Here is a 20,118-nt window from a genome sequence, read left to right as displayed (position 1 = left end):
TAGTAAGTTTGTAATATACACAAGGATTCATACATAATGGTAACTTGTGTTTCAGGAAGCCATATTTAAGAGTTACCTCCTTGAAATATGTTGATCACTAAATGTCATTTTGTCTAGCTTCTTGAAAGACTGAGAACATTAATTCTGAAGTTATACAGTATAAAAATTTATGTAACCTAACATTATATTTAGTCAGAAGTGTTTACAGGAAGAGTCACATTTGCATTATGTAAATTGAGGCGTTTACATCCAACTGCAGAAGTATTTCCTTGTTACAGTGTCACCACTGGTAAAGCTAGTTTAAGAGGTTGGTGCTTATTTCTTTGGTCTAGTTTATCACATGCTCAGTTGAACTGGTACAGATATTTAGGGATTGCACCATAATCAATATAAAATTGATTGTTTGAACCCACATAATTGTAAATCTGCAACTCTACGAACAATTACATTGGTTTAACTCAGTGAATGGTGGATTGCAAGGTCAGAGGAGGGCTGAATGGCCAGGACAGAGTAGGTGGGAATCTTTTGAACTGGCTGTTCCACCATGGAATACCTGTTTGGAGCCACACCTTGCTATTAACTATGGTTGAAGTCAACAAGCAGGGCGGACAGATCAGAAATATAGTTTCATGACAGAGGTAGAAGAGATGCCAAATGTGCCAGCTATGGAAATAGGTTCCTTTAGTGTAGGAGAATGGTTGAAATACAAGTCAGTCGAATCTGATTGTTGCAGGAAGGTCCTAAGGATAAATTGGACGTAAGGCAAATCTCAATGATGGAGCTTGTCTAAAAGTCGGAATGAGTGTAAGTCATCTTGAGAATTAGCTTGAGTGGAGTGTGAAATACTCCAAAGAAGCCAATATGCTATTTTGAAGGCAAACATTTGTAAGTTTCTTGTGAGGGTTCCAGGGACTATGAAAATCTGTGCATTGCCTTCTCTTGGGAATGGCAAGCCTAGATGAGGTTACAGATTCAGTCTCAGTGTCAACCACCTCATCACAAGGCTGGGGTTTCCCAAGACTGAGTTCTCCCTTGCTGTGTTGAAAGGATGGTTTGGAAATGGCAGCACAAGGTACTAATTAGGAAGATAAGTCTTCTATCTGAAAGTTTTATTCAGTACCTCTGTGACATATAACAGGGCAGTGCAGAGCATGTGTGAGGTTGAAGAGGTTCTCAAACCACGATGATATGTGAAATACATGAAGATTTTATTTAAAAATTATGAATTAAATGTTCAAGACTATGCTGAGGTTAGTCATGAATACTGTTAGTTACTAGGAATATGTATTGCAGAAACAAAACAGAAAGTTGTCAATTTCCACTTTAAAAAATGGCTGGTTGTATCTCTTTCAGAATGAAAAATCGCAAGACAAGCAAAGAAACAAGAAAAACATACCACGGGATTACAGTGAATGGGACAAGTATGTTAAATCGTTTATATTTCAGTCTTTGTTAAATGTTATTTACTTGTTTAATAATCGAATATGGTGATAATTTTTTATTTTTTTTTTTAATCCAGAAACATATTATTAAGGTCAACATTTGAGGGAATTACACCACTTCGGTGAAACTTAGGTTTTCTGTTAAAATGCAGATGATGCATTGTACTAACATCTGAGAACAAGTTAGTTTATACTTTTGTGTGTGAAATATAGCAAGTCAGCAGAAAATATAAATAAGAAGTGATTTTGTTTCGGATTTCATTTTTCCTTTCAATATCTAAGCTATGAAATCTATGGACATAAAACCAAGGAATGAAAATTAGCTTAATTTATGGGGTTTTGAAAGCACTTCTCAGGTAAGTTATAAATTTCATCTTCTGTGTATATAAAGTCACAGTTCTAAATTAAAAACAAAACTAATGAATCGTTATTCCTGTACTGAGCCCCACTGACCTCAAAGAATGAGCGTGAGGCAGGTGCTTTAGTTTGCTCAAATGCAGTCACACATCATCAGAGGTTTAGACAGTAACTGACTATTTCTAGAGTGGATGGAGCCTTGATACAAAAACGCTGTCTGCATTATGTAATGGTGGCATGTTATCCTCCCAAGTTATGTAACAGGTTGATGTCCCCAAATTGTTGAACGCAGAGGGAGAAATGCACATGTGATACTGTGATACTTCTCTCTTTTGCATGGTAGCAGCTTCTCTCTAGCTCCTGAAATCTGGAATGTGATGCGGTAGGATCAGAGTGAGGAGGCACGAATTTCCAGTGCAGTAGATGGGGAACTAAATCTGTGGAGTTTGGGTTATTAAACCTTAATGTTTCACTCTATACTAAAACCCCCTACAAAACCGCTGTCTGCATAAGATACTGTTCTTGGAAACAGTTGTGAAAATCAGTTATTTTCATATGCATGTAGGTTTCAGAAATTGGGGCCTTCCTGTTCAAATGTGAACAAACAAAACAGGGTATCAGAATAACTGGGGCAACAATTTATCCTTTCATCCCTCTTTCCACTGTATCCTTTAAAGTAATAATTTGGGAATTTCGTTTACAGTTTTATGTACACAATCTTTAAGTGCTTTAGCATGCTTATAATACTACAGTTTGTGAATTTTCCCACATAATGTATTTCGGATTATGAGAGTATAATGAAACAGAAGTTGTTTGAAGTAAGTTTTCCGGTTTGAAGCATATCATGTTTTCAGAAGATTCTGAGCATAATTTCAAAACCTTCAAATAATTGTTTCAGCAATTTCTGAACAAAATGTTTAACATATTTAAAAAACACTTACTTTGAAATGTGGTTAATTTATAACAAAATGGTAAAAGTAAACTAGTAAAAGATCAGAATTAAAATGGAGAACAATTAGTCTTACCTGAAAAGGTTTTGAATTGGATAAATTTCCAAAATTGTGTCTCTATTTCAGATAGAAATTATTCATATTATCAAAAGTGGAAAGCAAAGACTATTTTTCATTAAGTCCTAAAGAGAAAAGCAGTGAGTGTAATGTTTCTAGATAGTGTAGGAATTGGTTATTACTGTATTTGTTTTATAGGACCATAGCAATATTTTTTTAATAGAAATTCCTAAACACTGTTTTCAAAAGCTGCTTCAGATTAAACTTGGAAGCGTCTGAGAGTATTTTGAAATCTCTCTAATGTTTACGGTATTAATTACTTTGAAGCTGCTTCCATGGTGTTTTGGCAAAGGTTAATATAGATGTTTGATAGGGCTGGGATTGAGCCTGATGAACTGTTTCTTAAATTTTACCTGTCTTTGGGGCGGTAGGCATGGCGAGGAGGTGAGACAGACATCTTTCTTGATTTGGTTTGTTTGGTTTTAACCAGACGGAGAAAGAGGGGAGGTAACGTATAAGCAGGAGAAGAACACACAAAAAAAGAGAACCACACAAGGAAAGGAGATAAGACTAAACATATTTTTCCTAACTAGTTATGGATTATTGGACACAGCCTTTATCTCTCTTTTCCTTTGGTTTATAATGGAAATATAGTATTCATTTTTATTAGTAAAGGAGTCTTGCAATGCAGCATTATTTAATTTGTTCTTTTTATTAATTTAAGGTTTGATGTGGAAAAGGAATGTTCTAAAATAGATGAAGGCTGTGAAGAAAAGAACTCAAAAGCAAGATTCTTTAATAGGCCAAGTCTACCTGTAATTGAAAAGAAAATAGACACAACTGGTAATGTCTTAGAAACATAACTTTTCTTTAATTGTTATACTGTGTTTATAGAGTGTGAATACAAATTGATGAAGCATATTACATTTATCTATTTTTCAGCCCCTAGAGATACCAAAAGTTGCTAGGGGGTCAACTGAGCTTGAAACCATATTTGAAAAAAATCCAGTCTTTGTGTTAATAATCAGTTAAAATTTTTATGTTGTGTTTAAGTTGAGAGTGTTAGGTAAAGAAGTAAAGCATACTTCTGCTATTATAAAAGCCAGCTGCTTTCATCTTGCATTCTGAATTGTATGCCTATCAGAAGAATGTAAGTTATTATAGCAAATAAAATACAAATTTGTCTTTTAGTAAGCCATGTTCCTTTAAACAATAATATACAGATTACAACATTGAAAGTATTTTAGCTGACAGTATTTTGATTGCATCTGTGCAGTTGTTAGTTGTTTTGTATAAATATATTTTTCTAGGCATGACAAAGAAAGAGAAGATTTTTATTGCTAATCGTGAAAAAGAAAAGGGCAATGAAGCCTTTGCCAGTGGTGATTATGTGGAAGCAGTGACGTATTACACTCGGTGAGTAAATACTATCGTGTTCTTTTATTTTAATGACTTACTTGTAAATGTTATTTTTAGAGCAATGTAATTAAAACAACTTCTTGCTGAAGCAGCTAGTGACAATTAGATTATTTTCGAAAGGGCAAAAAGATTTGATAGGAGAATACTTAAAGCACTATTGCATCCTGATATTAATTTTTATTTATCAGGAAGAAAAGTGGATAAATAGTGAGGGAATGCAATCTGCAGGTGTCACAAATTTCTTCAGGTTTTTCAAAACTGTTGATATACAAGGGCAAGTTTACAAAAATAAAAGCATAAGAAACTAAATTCACTACAAATTAATTCTAATTAATCATGTCCATAGGAGTGTCTCAGTTGTTAATAAGTAAAATTGATTTAATAAACTCTCCTTAGGAGAAAGAAAAATTATGTGCTGCTTCATTATAACACTGCCTGTAATTAGTAGCGGTCCAGCAAAAGGTATATAAACACAGGATGAAAAAAAAGATACTTTTGTATATTGCTTGCCTTATTTAGTGCACAGTGGACTACATTCAGACTTTGGCTTTAATTATGTAAATAGCAGTTGTTGCTACAGGACCTCTGTTGTATTTGTTTCAAAAGTAGAAAAGTTCAAGGTGACAGAATTGACCATAATAGGAAGAGAAGGATAGTGTTTCAGTTAATGTATTTGAACGCTACTTTTGGAGAACTAGATTTTTTTCTTCTACCTTTTCCACAGTGTTTGAACATGATGCCATTTATAAAAAACAGGATTTTGACATGAGACCAACATTTGTTTTTCATTTGCAGATTACCCATCTTGAGACACTGTAGGTCTGACTTGCAAAAGTGCTCACTGCTCATGCAGTAATGTTAAAGGAAACTCAATTTTGTGTTTAAATCAATGCTTTGAAATGATAAGGAATTAAAAAAAACACAAGTTCTACAAGAATCCAAGTTGTCACATAGAAACTGAAAACGTATGGGAATCTTGGGGTATTAATTACCACTGTAAACTGAGGGTAATGATATGGCACTACTGTGAACTGAAGTATTAAGATAATTCATGGGCTATGATATTGTAGTGGGATACCCTCAAAAAATTTATGAGGAAGTTTATGTGTCTGTGGTCAGTGCAGACAAGTATGGAGAAAATAATGAATAGGAATAAGTTAAGTGCAACAGCAATAAAATAAATATTGGACAGATTTATGTTTAGGAAGCAGCATTCATACTGTCACTGAAGGAGGCAGGGTTAGCTGGATATTGTTGATGTATATATGTGTACAAAGGTATTGATATTCACAGTGTACAGCCTGTTTGAACTGAGGCATTTGATGTGTATTTTTTTGTTATTGACTTGCAGACGTAACATCTTTCTTGTTTGTTTATTCATTTTTACTACATGAACATGGGTATAAAAAAATTTCCATAGTTGTATTTTATATGAAATAAATAAAATACAAGTCTGTAATATAAAAATAAGTTAAAATCTCTACTCTTGGGGCATATTAATAAATAAGGTATTAATTAGTAAGGATAGGCAGAATTCTTCCTAGTGGCAAGTCTTTATATATTTGACCCCATGAGTCATTGTACGCTTTCTGAAATATATGATATTGGCACTGTGTACTCTTCTAACTGGACATTTTTCTAATACTATCCAAAAATTCCTATTTTCCTATATTTAGAAATACTTAAATAAAACATATTTTGGAGTGGATTGATAATAGTCTGAAGGGGTTTTTTGTGTATGACTAAGTGGAAGAGGAGTAGAGTTCTATATAAAAATAATCAGCATACAGTTATTCATTCTGTTTGTCCTGTAATAATGCCTACTATTTTAAGCTGAACGTAGAGAGTACTTTTTATTTTACAATAAACAAACCTCTTTCATTTCTAAAGAAATACAAAACTTTTGCAGAGGACACGCTGTGACACAATTCTGTTATGCTGATGTGATTTTAAGATAAATGGATCTTGTCTATTTTTCTGCATACCTCTGGTGAAATCACTCTGCTTAGTAATTTCATTTATACTGCAGAATCACAGAATAATTTAGGTTGGAAATGACTTCTGAATGATCTTTTGGGCAAATCACCCCTCAAAGGAGGGCCAAGTTAGATCAGGTTACTCAGGGCGTTCAGTTAAGTTTTTTATATCTCCAAGGGACGAAGATTTCACAGCCTCTTGCAGTGTTTAACTACCCTTACAGTATTTTTTTCCCTATAATGTCATCAGAAATTCCCTTTTTGCAGATTGTGTCTGTTGCCTTTTGCCCTGTCAGTGTGCAGTGCTGAGAAGGATGTGGCTCTGTTTTCTCCATATCTTCCCATTAAGTTCCCATTAAGAAAACAGCTGCATGACCTCACCTGAGCCTTCGCTTCTGACTGAACAAACCTAGTTACTGCAAACTCTCCTCAGGAGTATTGCATGTACTCCTGCCCCTTAACCATCCTGGTGTGACGTGCTGGACTCACTGCAGTCTGTTGGTACAGTAGAGCCCCAGACAGAACACAGATATTCCACCTGTAGTCTCATAGGTGGTAAAGAGAGGGGAAAAGTCACTTCTGTCGACCTCCTGGCTCTAGTCTTGCAAATATGGCCCAATGCACGGTATGAGAGCACACTGTTAACTCCTGTTCCATTTGTTGTCCACCAGAGCCCCCGTATCCTTCTTGCTTTCTAGCTAGTTGGCATCCAGCCTGAACTGTTGCTGGAGTTACTCTGTTTCAGATGCAGGATTTTGCACTTAAGTTTTTTGAGCTTCCTGAGAAGTCTGCCAGCCCATTCCTCTGGCTGGTTAAAGTCTCTTTGACTGGAGTTCTGCTGTCCAGTGTGTCACTGATTGTTCTGCCCCAGGTTTGTGTCATTGACAAAGTTTCTGGATGTGCCTTCTGTTCCATTTTACAGCCCTCTGATAAAGATGTTATAAACTATTGATCCCAAAGGGAGGCCATGAGTAGCTGGCCACCAGTTGGACTTTGCATGACTCAGTTCTTTGAGGCCAGGAGTTCAGTCAGTTTTCTCTCAGCCTTATTGTACACTTATCTAGACCATGTTTTACCTATTTGGCTATAAGAATACTGTGGGAGATCATGTCAAAGGCTTTGCTACAGTCAAGGTAAGCAACATGTTCTCTTCTTCCTTCCTTCACCGAGCCACCTATCAGGCTGGTCTTGGCATGATTTGCCTTTGGCAAATCCATACGAGCTGTTGCTAGTCACCTTCTTAACCTTCATGTGCCTGGACAGGAATCCGGAAGACTTGCTCCATCATCTTTCTGAGAAATGAGGTTAAACTGACTGGCCTGTAGTTTCTCAGGCCCTCCACCTTGCCATTCTGGAAGATATGTGATGTTTGCCTTTACCAGTCACCAGGAACCTCTCCCAGTCATCATGATTTTTCAGAGATGGTATAGACCAGTCTTGTAGTAACATTGGCCAGCTTCCTGAACACCCCATCTGGAACTCATGTATATCCTATTTTCTTAAGTGTTTTCTAACTTTGTCTTCCTCTGTTGTGGGTACTGCTTCACTCCTACAGAATCTGCTTGTAGACTCAGGGACTTGGAAAGCCTGAGAGCAAACCTTACCAATGAAGACTGAAGCAAAGTAGCCACTGAGTACCTCAAACTTTTCCATGTTCTTTGTCACTAGGTCCTCTGCTGCATTGACCAGCTGGCCCACAGTTTCCTTAATCTTTGTTTTGTTGCTGATAGACCTTAAAACGAACAAAACCAAAAACACAATAAAACCCAACAAACTTTTCTTGTTGCTCCACACATCCCTTTACTAGTTTCAACTTCAACTAAGCTTTTGCTTTCTTAATTCCATCACTTGCACTTAAATAGTGTCTCTATATTCCTCCTGGGTAGCCCATCACCACTGCCATCTGCTGTGTATCTAAATTTTGTGTTCTTTTAGTTTTTGTTGAGATTGTCCTCCGGTCGAGCTTTTTTAACAAAGAAAGTATGAGAGTATCTTCAATACGCTGTCCTTCTGACACTTCCCTATTGCCCCTCTTCCCAGTGAATGTAGGTTAGCGTCCTTGATAGGTTAGCAAGGGTGTTGGCAAGGATTGTTTCGTATCACTTTGTTGTATGGATCCCAGTTTTCCTTATTCCTCAGAGATGATCTTGTTGTTGTAAAAGTGAAAGCCCTGTCTACAATACCAGCCATGCAGCAAGACCTGGATGATTCATCCACTGCTGAGTCTTTTCCTTCTATAAGCAAGATCAAGAAGCCCATGTGGCCCCCCACGCTCTTCGTCATAGCCTGCAGAGCTCTGTCGTTACTCTTGATACATTCAAAGGTTTAATTTGGCAGTTTCATTCAAGTCTCCATGAATTGAAGCACAAGGCGATAGCTGAAGGGACAGATGAGCCATGACATCTTTTTGGCAACATCTAAGATCTAAGCCCTGACAAGCAACAGAGCTCTGAAGATGGTACGTCTAGTTGGTGGATGGTTGCCTCTGGTCTCACAGGAAGGATTTTCTAACCACTATTGTGGTTAGGATATCGGTGTTAGTATTGTTATGATACTGTTTTCAGCTTCCAATACTCAAGTGTTTCTACATTCAGGTTATCTAACTATGAGCCTACCATGATCAATACTCCCTTTTTCAGGAGTATATCAGTAATACCCACTGCAGCTGCATATAATAACAAAGCTCAAGCAGAAATCAAACTTCAGAACTGGGACAGTGCTTTGCAGGATTGTGAGAAGGTACTAGATATGGAACCTGGCAATGTAAAAGGTAAAGTAGAACATAAACTTGCCCTTCTATGTATTATTTTATTTCTAGCAAATAAAATGCTACATATCCATCCACGTTGTTAGTTGACTTCACTGAGCTTCAGATCAAGTCCAAAAATAAATAAGGAAACAGAGTAGCTCCCCAGGGGTATTGTAAGAGTATTTTCAGGGTCAGAGAAGTTTTATGCAGTCTGTCCTGTTGATCTGTAATGGGTTTTCTTACGCAGTAGCATGGAGCTAACTCGTTTGTAAATGATTACTATAAGCGCTCTTGTAGTCATGCAGTGCATTGTTTCCACACTGAAGTATTAATTACCCTAAAAGTGACATCTAAACAATGAAAGTTGCTGATTGATTCCCTTCTGAAGGTACGGGCTTGAATGTAGCTAATTATATTTGCATGGGAGGAGGGGAAAAATTGGAAAAATATTAAAAGATGCTTCACAGTTCATGTTTGCTATCTCAAAAGGTGCTATGCAAAATTGCATTGTTAAAAATGATCAAGAGAACAGTTATTACTAATACAGAGTCATTATGAAGTAAATGCAGAATTTAAAAAACTTTTAAACTTAATATGTATAGAAAAAGAGTGCATTATTATATGCTTTATGCTTTAAATACATAAATAATACACTTTGTTGCTTTGTAGCTCTGATGCGCCGTGCCACTGTACACAATCAGCTGCAGAATTACCAAACAGCTATAGAGGATCTGAACAAAGTATTATGTATCGAACCAGGAAATGCTATAGCTAAGGTAAAGATAAATGAGTTGCATGTGACTAGAAAGAGGTTGTGTGCACTTGTAGCATAAAGCGAATACAGTTTATATTGTTTTATTGTTTGATTTGAGTATGAGTTTGAGAACACACTCAATGTACTGTGCCAATGATCAGTTTCCCAGGACTACATAGGTGCCTGTGGTGAAAAGGAGGTACTTGGATTTGATCAGATCTTCTGTTTGCTACTTAATTGTGAGACACTGTAGGCACTCGAGTCCTCTCTATGTAATTTAGGTGCCTAAAATTTTGTTGCTGAAGATAGTAACAGTAATAGTGTCTTAGCTGATCAAAGTTATTTGGAAATTTCTCTCAAAAAGATCCATTGTTAATCTTCGTTTTGATACTGACTCTCGGAAAAGTCCCATTCGTTTATCTTTTCTGTTTTTATATTTGTAATATTTTATAGTCCTTCAGGATCCTATGTGGATTATTCAACAGAATGTATTTTCTCTATATAAATTAGAATTTATATACCTACTGTTTTTTTCTATATTGCAGAAAAATCTGCTAGAGATTGAAAAGAAACTTAAAAGTTTAAAGCCTGTATCCGAGACTCAAGGCAAAGGAAAAAGAATACTTATTCAAGACATAGAGGATTCAGAAGGTGATGATGAAAGAGGGGAAAATACAGAAGAAAGTGAAAGAAGCAGTGGAGATAAAAGTAATGTAATATCATTTCCTATTTAATTTTAACATGATGAAAAAATGCCTTTTGGTATTGCAGTGTTTATTCACACAATTCATCTATATTTGCTTGCAAAGAATTTTGCCTGTTTGAAGGCTAAAATTGCATTTACTACTTAAAGTAGATCTGAGTGTGAAATCTAGGATCCAGTTGTGTTACATATCTTTGGAATTATTTCTAGAAAGGATATAACAGAAACAGATGGAAAATGTTGCTATAAACCATGTGCTTCCCTGTGTTGTGTGTAATTTTACACCAATATTTAATGTCGGGAATGTCTTCCAGTGTTAGAGAACATTTTGTGCTCTTTCTCTTGCACAGATCTCTTGCCTTCCCACCATCACATTTTTCTGCATTTTTCCTCCTTTGATTGGCTCAAAGGGTGTAAAAATGATCAAGTGGCATGTAATTTGGTTTGTCTTTTTTTTTTGGTTTTTAATGTAAGAGATCATCTGTGTGCTCTGAAAGTAATATTAGTATATTAGAGGTAAACAACATGTAACTCTTGTGCTGTATGTAGTTTGCAAGCAGTTGAAGTGCAGCTCCCATTCTGGGATTAGTGTGTGACTAACTGCAAGACTACTGAAATGAAGCTATTGGCCCAATCAAAATATCTGACTTGTAGGAGCATGTGAAGCAGCTGATGCTATTGAGCTTTGCACTGACAGGTTGCTTTTAGAGTCAGCTGCATGTGTGTGCTCCAGCCTGCAACAGAAGAGCATCCATGGGCTGATTTCCACGCTTTCTCCTTTCTGTTGGTTCTTGAAGATAATTTGGCATGACAGCTATGGATTTTGTATTTTCTGTGGCCTGTGTGGTTCTTTATCTTGAAATTAAGCCAGTTGATGGGTTTTCCAAGTTAATTGTGAATATTAGACTGTATATGTGTGATTCTATAATGCATTATTTTCACACAAATTTATGTAAAAACATTTTTCAAAATCAGTAGGTATCTACTGAGTCTCCTCAGCTAGAACCCTGGAAGAAAGGGTTCAGGTCGCTAGCCTTAAATATTACTTAGTTTGGGGTTGCTTTCTATGGGGAACATTTAGATGACTAAGTGCCTTCTAGATCCATAGGAAGACTCCCATTCTGTTGATGAATGGTTAGACTTTTAAACATAGGGAAGATTGTCAATTGACGTCAGTGACAAACATGTTCATGTGATAAACGTAAGTATTTTTGAGATTTAGGAGGCAAGTATCTTCATAGATTACTCTGTGTTTTAAAGTACAACTGGAAACAAATACAAAGTTCATTTATTTAATAAATCTAATATGTTCTGTGGCTCTAATAGCTATAAGTAGACTAAGCATCTTACACGTCTTCTCTATACATCTAATCATGTAGTCACAGTCAGTCCAATAGTCCATGTAGTCCTGTTGTGTAGTCACATTTATTATAGTGGAGATTTGGACCATTCCAGTTGCCTTCATATGTAGCTGGTCCAGAGTGGATAAGAATTGAAAATGTTTCCTGGCTTTGTAATAGGTTAATTTATTGTGAACTAAAATTAGGTATGTTGCTTTCCATTTTGCCAACACTATTTTTATGCCACGCTTCTGGAGGATAATTACTTTGTGTAGCTGGAAGTTAATTTTAAGTGAGAGATGATGTAATAAATTACAAAAAAACAAAACAAAAAACTTAAAATATTCTGCTTTCATGAGTATATTTCTCTGTAGACTCCAATACGGGAATATTGTTTATGATATGAACACGTGTTGAGGATTTGATTGCGGGGTGACAATCAAACCCTAGCAGATGTATTGTTAACCTCCTCTCCCCCCCACTTCCCCCTTTTGCCCCTCCCTCTCCCCCCTTCCCACTCAGGACAGGCGATCGGGAGGGAAAGAAGGACAGAGAGAAGAGAGTTGGAAAAATTAAAGATGTTTTACTAATGCTACTAATAAGAATAGAGAAAATAATACAAAATATACAAAACCAATCTTGAAAGTCTCAGCAACTGCAGAGCCAGCACCCAAAGTCCTGGATTAGACTCTGTAGCCAACCGGAGCTGGATTCAGTCTCTCACTAGGCCTCAGTTCGCAGGGACAACCAGCAAGGTCCTCTCCTAAAGTCAGCCATAAGCAGAAGGGAAAAGAAAAAGAGAAAAGGGACGAGATCCTCGTGATCTTCCACTTTTATATGAAGTATTCACATGAATGGAATGTTACACACAGTTGGTCAGTTTCTTGGTCACCAGTTTCTCGTTGCCCCTCTCGCGAGATGTCCATCCGTGCTTACCAATAAGTTTGCATTCCATTGCTAGGTTTACCAAAACATGTGTCTGGTTCTCCAGGAAAATGCAGCTAATATGAAAGCTGTAGCTGACAGCAAAATTCACTAAAAGAGACACTTGTTTTTTAACAAAACCAGGACAACACGTAAACTGAAAGACAGTGAGAATTAGATCTGAGAAATGTATCTGTACAATTCTGTTCATGGTGTTTACTCAGTCTAGAAGTATTCAGGCAATTGGCATAACCTCACAGCTAAACAAGTTAATTATGAGTATGCTTATTTTCAGGGAGACTCCAAATGTGTTAAATGTTTCCTGTGTAGTCCAGGACTGGTTCTGTGCACTTCATCTTCAGGAAATTTTCTTCTGTATTCAGGAAATGACGTTTGCATTAATGATATTCACATCACACATTATCTGCCTTCCTTGCTTTTTCTTTGTCTCTGGCAGTTGGGAAGATCCTCAAGAGTGTCTTGCTGTAGAATTTTTGCTAAACACACATCCTATCACCTGTTTGTCTGTGACATTTATTTATGTATGTATGTATGTATGAATGAATGTATGTATTTATTTATAGAAGGTGTACGGAGTGTTCTCTGTTTTGGTGGTTGTAAAATAAAAAGTATTTTAGCATGTATCCTAAGGAAATTATTATAGTACTACTGTCTTAATTGATCTGCCTCGCTAGTCTTTTACCCTCATCCTCCCTACCAAATAGGCTTTAAATCTTTTTGGCATATTTAGCACTGCAAAATTTGATGGGTGGGTGGATGGATGGATAGAAGTTTCAAATCTAAATTATTTACTCGAAGTTTTATAAGAATGTCTGTGTGGGTAGAATAGATTTATCCTATCATTGTTCCCACTATGGAATATGAACTCATTATTAAACACGGTATTTCGAAACAGAGACCACAGCTAGGAAGGCTGCAGTTAGAGCTTTTGTCTATTAGGCATCAGAGAATTTATTGTTTTTAAAAACCTTATGCTCTGCCATCCTGTTCAGTTTGATTTCAGTAACATTTTGTGCATTAAAAAAATATTTCTGTAATTTGGAACAACCTGTAGTGTTCATCCATGTTCAGTCAACCTCAGAGGTTTAGTGTGAGTCAGTTGGAAGTATTGTTCCAATATATGAAAGGTTGAAAAAATGCTGTTGCACAGATGAGCACATGAAGTTAGGGGAAGGTGAAAACCCAGCACCAAAATACAGAGTTGCCTTTCATGACCAGGAGTATCAAGAGTGTATCAAGAATAAGGAATTTATATATGTTAATATCTGATACCCTTATCATATTATTTTTCCTAATTAAATAGTAGCGAAAACGGAATGATCAGAACTCTAGAAAAGGCGTTTTAGCATTATGTTTAAATTAAACCTTTTTGAGAATGATTTATAAACTTTTTTCCTTCTATTCTATGTTGTATTTGAGGAGAGTTTTGGAGTGTGCAATATCACTGGTTTGTTAGTTGTGTCTTCTAAGTTTAACATGCAAGCACATCCATTTGGTCACGGAAAAGCCAAGTATCAGTATTGTTGCAATGGCTGGTATTTAAGGAGTTAATTTCAAGGTGCACTCTGTACCATTCGGACACTACGGAACAGGGGTTCCCCATGTGCCCAGGAAGGAGAAATGAGATTTCATAGTAATACCTTTTCAGTGATAATTGCAAGTTAGCTGGAAGTAGGAATTCTTCTCTGTTCTTATGGGTGTTTTCTGAGGCAAATAAATCTTCGTGACATGAGGGTGCGTGAGGGATTTGATACTGTGTTCTTTGGCTGTACACCCCTCTTGCCAGGACGATAGTTTCTTCTGATGATGCAAGCTCTAACTGAGCTCATTAACTTCCCTGCAGAATCTGGCGTGCCAGTAAGAGGAGAGGCGGCTGCTGGGGCGGCGGCGATGGGGAACACGCACCGAAAGTTTCATACCAAAGGAGATGGCAGTAAGGCGGAGGACAGAGAGACGAAGAAGCAGAGTGGATTGAAAAAAGGCACATCAGAGGAGAACCCACAAAAGCATTTGTCAGACCATGAAGGTGAAGTTAATGGCTATTTACACAGTTATCAAAGGAGTGAAACCCCTAAAGATGAGAAGATCTCCAGATCGCGTGGAGCAGGGTCTCAGCCAGTTGGTGATACCAGTTCTACTTCACTTCCTCCTATTGCTGCAAAACTAAAAAGTGAAGGAAATGAGTTATTTAAGAGTGGACAGTTTGGAGATGCTGTGCTCAAATACTCAGAAGCAATTGAATATGTCATTGGTCTAGGTGAGTGCAATACCTTACACTTAAATCTAGGATTATTGCTTCGATTATTTAAAAGAATTACAAATTAACTAACCTAGCTTATCCCTGGAGTTTTGGCAGGAGTTACTGTGCAGTAAATTCTTTGTGATTGTCCGTAGAGGATAGTTCATGTAATACAAAATATTAGGAGGGTGAGTGAAATAATCTTTTAACTTCCTTGGTGCGAAGCTGTTCGCTTTTATTTATGTGTTTGAATAATTACGTATTCTTGGTGACATGATAAAGCTCCTTACAGCTTTGCATTGTCAGCAGACTGCATCACTGCAGTGCAACTTACAGTATGCAAATCTTTAATTCTTGAATGTCGTTTTAGTAATGGTCTTTGATTTTAATTGTAACTTCTTTTAGGAGAACAAAGTCCAGATGATTTAAGTATCTTGTACTCTAACAGAGCAGCATGTTACCTCAAAGAAGGCAACTGCAGTGACTGCATTCAGGATTGTAACAGGTAAATTGCAGCCTCCCATGTAGAACAACAACATTCCTGATGATGATTAAACATTTAAACTGATATATTGTTGTTGCAGTTTGACTTAGAACAATATTCAGTCTGATTCCTTGTCTAAATGACAGATGTATTTGTCATTTATGTAAACAATCACATGGAATCTAGGGAAGCAGTAATTTTCAAGTTGCTGTCTTACTGTGTGATAACAGTTGTTAGGCTTCTTGTGTACACAGAAATGCATAGCAGGGTCAAAAATTTAAATATAAAAGCAGACTTACTTCAGTGATACTCTGTAGTAATTTATATGTAGAAGGTTTGTTAAGCCGGATGCTTATCACAAGGTTGGAAATCGCTTTCAAGCATATGTATACTGTATATGTGTGTGTTCTTCAGTATTTGGTTTGCTTGCCTTTTTTTTTGTTTGTTTTTGTTTTGCTTTGTTTTATTTTAAATATATACTTGGCATAGTTATAAACAGTAATTACAGCTGTTCAGGCGCTGAGCTAAAATCCTCTCTGCTTATCGTGGCTATTAAGGATACAGGAGTTAGGGAGGGTCAGACACCTTCAACAACTTCTAAACACTGCCTTCCACTGAATTATTACTGTATTTCTATATGTTTTTTTAAATATTTTCATAGGTAGGGTCGGTAAGAGTGGGACTTAAAATGCAAAAAAGGATCCCAAGACAGTTAGAAATTGTATTAAGTAATCAGTCAAATTTTTTACAGCACAACCCAACTGTTTAAAACAAAACCATATCATAAAAATAGAATATGCGTGTAATTTTGTATTAACTAAATATTTGACTTACAGTATATATTCTACCTGAGAGAAATGTTTTCTGAAAACGTCATTTGAAAAAATTGACTCGTTAACAATATTTTGTTAAAACAGATGCAGGACCATGCTGGCTGGTAGAACAAGATGGCAAGTTAAGCAACCATCACTTTTTTTTTTTTCAGGAGGTCTGAAATATGTAAGACTGAAACCAGTAATTAAAAAGTTTTGCATTTTGTATTCTTACCAGTTGGAAGCTCATTTTCTTAGTACTTAACAATAATGTCCTTGTTGTTGTGCATATTTTCTGGATACACACGGACCCGTGATGCTCAGTGAACGCAACAGAGGTAGAAATAATTTAGAGACTGGGAAGCAGAACTGCAAAACTGCAAGCACACATGTTTTGGGCAGTGTCAATTACATATTCGCAAGGCAACATGACATAAAGGATGATCACAAATAGGTTACTTGACTTCAGAGTAAAAAAATGGTGTTTTGCTTATATTAGTGATAGAAAAATAAGAATTGAACATTTATCTTTTAGTGAATTCTAGCTATTTAGGGCTTAGAAGTGTACCAAAAGCCCTCTGTTGGATCTCTGTCTCAAGACTCTGGTTTGGAGTGCTGAGTACAAGGGGATAATCACTTCCTTCGATCCACTGGCTGTGCTCCTTTTATAAGTCCAAGAGGCTGTTGGTCTTCTTTGCTGTGACTTGACTTTGCACCATTACTCCTCCTAAAGCTAGAGAAATGATGATTTCTACAATAAACATCTCCAATTTCCATTTCATAAGTATTTCCAGCATTCAGTTTCTCTTCATGTTGCTGAATGCGTTTGAAAAACACAACAGTGCACAATATCATAGCCCCTACAAAACCCCTGCAAAAATGATTAACATTCCGTAATGGTTGGATTAGGGACCTTTCAACCTGAATTACTTTATGATTCTATGAAATGTAGTTGGCTAGACTCATCTTGATTTCAGTATTTCAAAGTTTATCTCTTTTTACCAAGAATAATTGATTTATGCAGGATAGTCTTTAATAAATAAAGCCTTTGTGGACTACTTTTTCATATTGCTGGAAAAGCACATGGTGTTTGGAAGGAGTTCTGATTGCACGGTGTCAGGGGCTGATCTCAGTGTTAACCAGATAGACAATCAGAAGAGTAAACAGACAAAATACAGGCAAAAACCTAAAAGCCAAAAAAAAGACAGGTGTTTATTTCTGTCTTAGCACATGTATTTTTAATGTACATACTTGCATGTAAGGAAGAACAGAAAATCATGTAGGCAAAAGCCCCATATACCTGAAGTCCCCATAGATCCAGGCATGGCTTAAGAAACATAGCTTTTGCTCTTGAACAGCTGCCATTACGTTAATCTTTTCTTGGTGATGAAAGTAGTTTTCCAGGTGGAAGACGGATTTGAGTGGAGTAAGTTGTAGTTAAAGTACTAACAATTTCATAACTGCATGTCATTTAGGGTGGTAATATAAACCACTTAGTCCCATTTTCTTTGGTTATGTTACCGTAGGACCCATCTGAAATCACAAAGTTGTTATGTATAGTTGTGTATATAATAAAGTACTTTTATTAATATTATTTCAGTTATTCTGTTTCATTCCTGCATTTTGCTTTTGTTTTCCCAGGGCTCTGGAGCTTCAGCCATTTTCCCTTAAGCCACTTCTGCGACGAGCAATGGCACACGAGTCTATGGAGCGGTATCGACAGGCATACATTGATTATAAAACAGTCTTACAAATAGACAGCAGCATCCAAGCAGCAAATGATAGTGCTAATAGGTAACTGCACTTAGAAATTTTCTTCTCATATCAGTACAAATAAAAAAAACAGAATTCGGTTTTGTTTTCCATACTTCCTCTGTTCTGTATCCGTCAGAGGCAGGGTCATCACAGCGAGTGCGTTATAACTAGAGGACTGACTGTTTCATTTAGTTGTTTTCCCATAGCTTCGGTTTTCCTCTGCCAGCAGTAGGTCACTTTCTGGTTTAAAAATGAAATATTTTAAAGGTGTTTTCCACTGTTGCTTCAACTTGTTTTCTTTCCTAACTTGTATTTGATAACATTGAAAGTAATACTTTAAGGTCTGTACCTTTTCTCTGACATTTGTTTCCTTTTCATATTAGCACTCTCCCAGTTGGAGATTTATATTGTGTGAATCCTTCAGTATGCTGTAGTTGTGTAAACAGTGAAGTAACTTGAAACAGTGGTTGGCTACAAAGCTTAGAGATGTAAAAAATGTAATTTAATATGATTTTCAACTTAAGTGTTAATACTTCCAACACTGATTCTTGCTGCCAAGAGAGACATCTCAATTTCTATAGTATTTTAATGGTGTAAACTTAGTGTAGACAACTCTATTTTAATTATGTTCTCATTAACATATAGTAGATGCGTTAGTGAATGAATGATAGGATTTTCCATTCCCTTTTCTTTTGTCTTTTAACAGAAGAAAAAGTATTTATGAAAGCAGAACAGTCATTAATCGTTGAGCAGGAACCCACATGTATGCAACTTTTAACAATGGAATCGATTACCTTTTTTTTTTCTTTTTAAGGCAAGGCCATCAGCATTTACATTATTACTTCATATAAAAAGTCCATAGTATCTTTAAATATCTTTTTATTTGACCAGAGGTGGCCAAAGGCAATCATGACACTTCATCATCTCCTCTTAGAAGTCTCATTTTTGATAACACAAAAAACTCTTACTGATCTCCTGTATCTAAACTGATAATAGAGCACTTGGATTGGTGAGATAGCTGCTCATCCTGGTATCTGTGTGATTATTATACTTTTTTTTTTTTTAAATCTTCCTATCTTATTTTATCTGCAGAAACTTTTCGTATTTCTCCTTGACTTGTAACTTGCTTAGTAATAAGCTTATTTCCTTTTTTTCCCTTAACACTCTTCCTTTTCTCCTCTCTAGGCCTTCCTTATGTTTTTAGCTTCACTGCTCATTATTCTTTCCTCCCTGGCAACCCATCACCTTATTTCAGCTGCTTCTTCCTTCTTCTCTTCTGGTAATTCATTTTTGCTTGCAAATTCTTAGTTTCTAAAGCATAGACCTCCTGCATAATTGAATGTTTACTATAATTTATTTTTTTAGTATTTTATCATTTATGAATTAAACTGAAATTGTTTTTAAAAGTATTAATTTTCATTTCTAAAGTAGTGGACTTTTTATAAAATCAATTTTAACAGCAAATGTTTGTTACTCTGCTTCCTTTTAACTTAAAGGGACAACCCCAAAATGTAATTTAGCTTCTTTTTCTATTAGGAATGTCAGGTCTTAACAACCTGCTTTTATTGCAGGATTTCTTTGTTTTTAAGGTCCTGTGGGAAATTGCATGGTGATGCTTTAGGAAGCTGATAGGAGAAACTCATAATCCTACTTGTGTCTGAGGGTGGGTTTGAAAAATGATGTTAAGGCTTGTCTTTTAGTGCTTCCCTGAATAAGCAGGCTTTCAAGAAATCTTAGAATTGAATGGATGTTCAATCATATTTCTAATAAATCTCACATAAAAGACAAGTAGAATTTTTAATACAAAGCCTTTACCTGATCATTTTGCAATCAAAAGAAAATAATTAAGAACGTAAGTAGATATTTTCATGAAAAATCAGCTGAAAACAAGTATAAACAGTTATTTGAGAGTTTATCGTGTTGATTAGATGATGTTGAATTGTATGTTTTATTGGTTATCATGAGGTGATTTTTAGATAAATTGGAAGGTCTGTTTCTTTTAATGGTGTGTGCCAAGTCACAGGAAAATGCATTTCAAGCATGCTTTTAATTAGTGACATTTTCCTAGCTTTTTGAACATCCATGGATTTCTTACTTTGCATATTTGAATTTCCTCATGAGTGTGTTATTCTTTGC

The 20,118-nt window shown here is 36.1% G+C and overlaps 1 protein-coding gene across 3 annotated transcripts in view; it reads left to right on the top strand.

The window, feature by feature from the left end:
* Nucleotides 1–20,118, top strand: part of SPAG1 (sperm associated antigen 1) — a 39,605-nt gene that overhangs the window by 7,388 nt on the left and 12,099 nt on the right. For all 3 annotated transcript variants that reach the window (XM_065832744.2, XM_065832746.2, XM_065832745.2), the window contains 9 exons: nt 1,354–1,421; nt 3,531–3,649; nt 4,117–4,222; nt 8,841–8,971; nt 9,620–9,726; nt 10,250–10,412; nt 14,536–14,949; nt 15,337–15,436; nt 17,869–18,021. In XM_065832744.2, coding sequence (XP_065688816.2) covers nt 1,354–1,421; nt 3,531–3,649; nt 4,117–4,222; nt 8,841–8,971; nt 9,620–9,726; nt 10,250–10,412; nt 14,536–14,949; nt 15,337–15,436; nt 17,869–18,021 — 1,361 coding nt within the window. The remainder of the gene's footprint in view (nt 1–1,353; nt 1,422–3,530; nt 3,650–4,116; nt 4,223–8,840; nt 8,972–9,619; nt 9,727–10,249; nt 10,413–14,535; nt 14,950–15,336; nt 15,437–17,868; nt 18,022–20,118) is intronic.

This window comes from Patagioenas fasciata, chromosome 2, assembly GCF_037038585.1.
Source record: "Patagioenas fasciata isolate bPatFas1 chromosome 2, bPatFas1.hap1, whole genome shotgun sequence".
NCBI classification, from domain to species: domain Eukaryota; kingdom Metazoa; phylum Chordata; class Aves; order Columbiformes; family Columbidae; genus Patagioenas; species Patagioenas fasciata.
The sequence above is the reverse complement of the archived record's forward strand: the minus strand, read 5'-3'. Positions and strand labels throughout refer to the sequence as shown.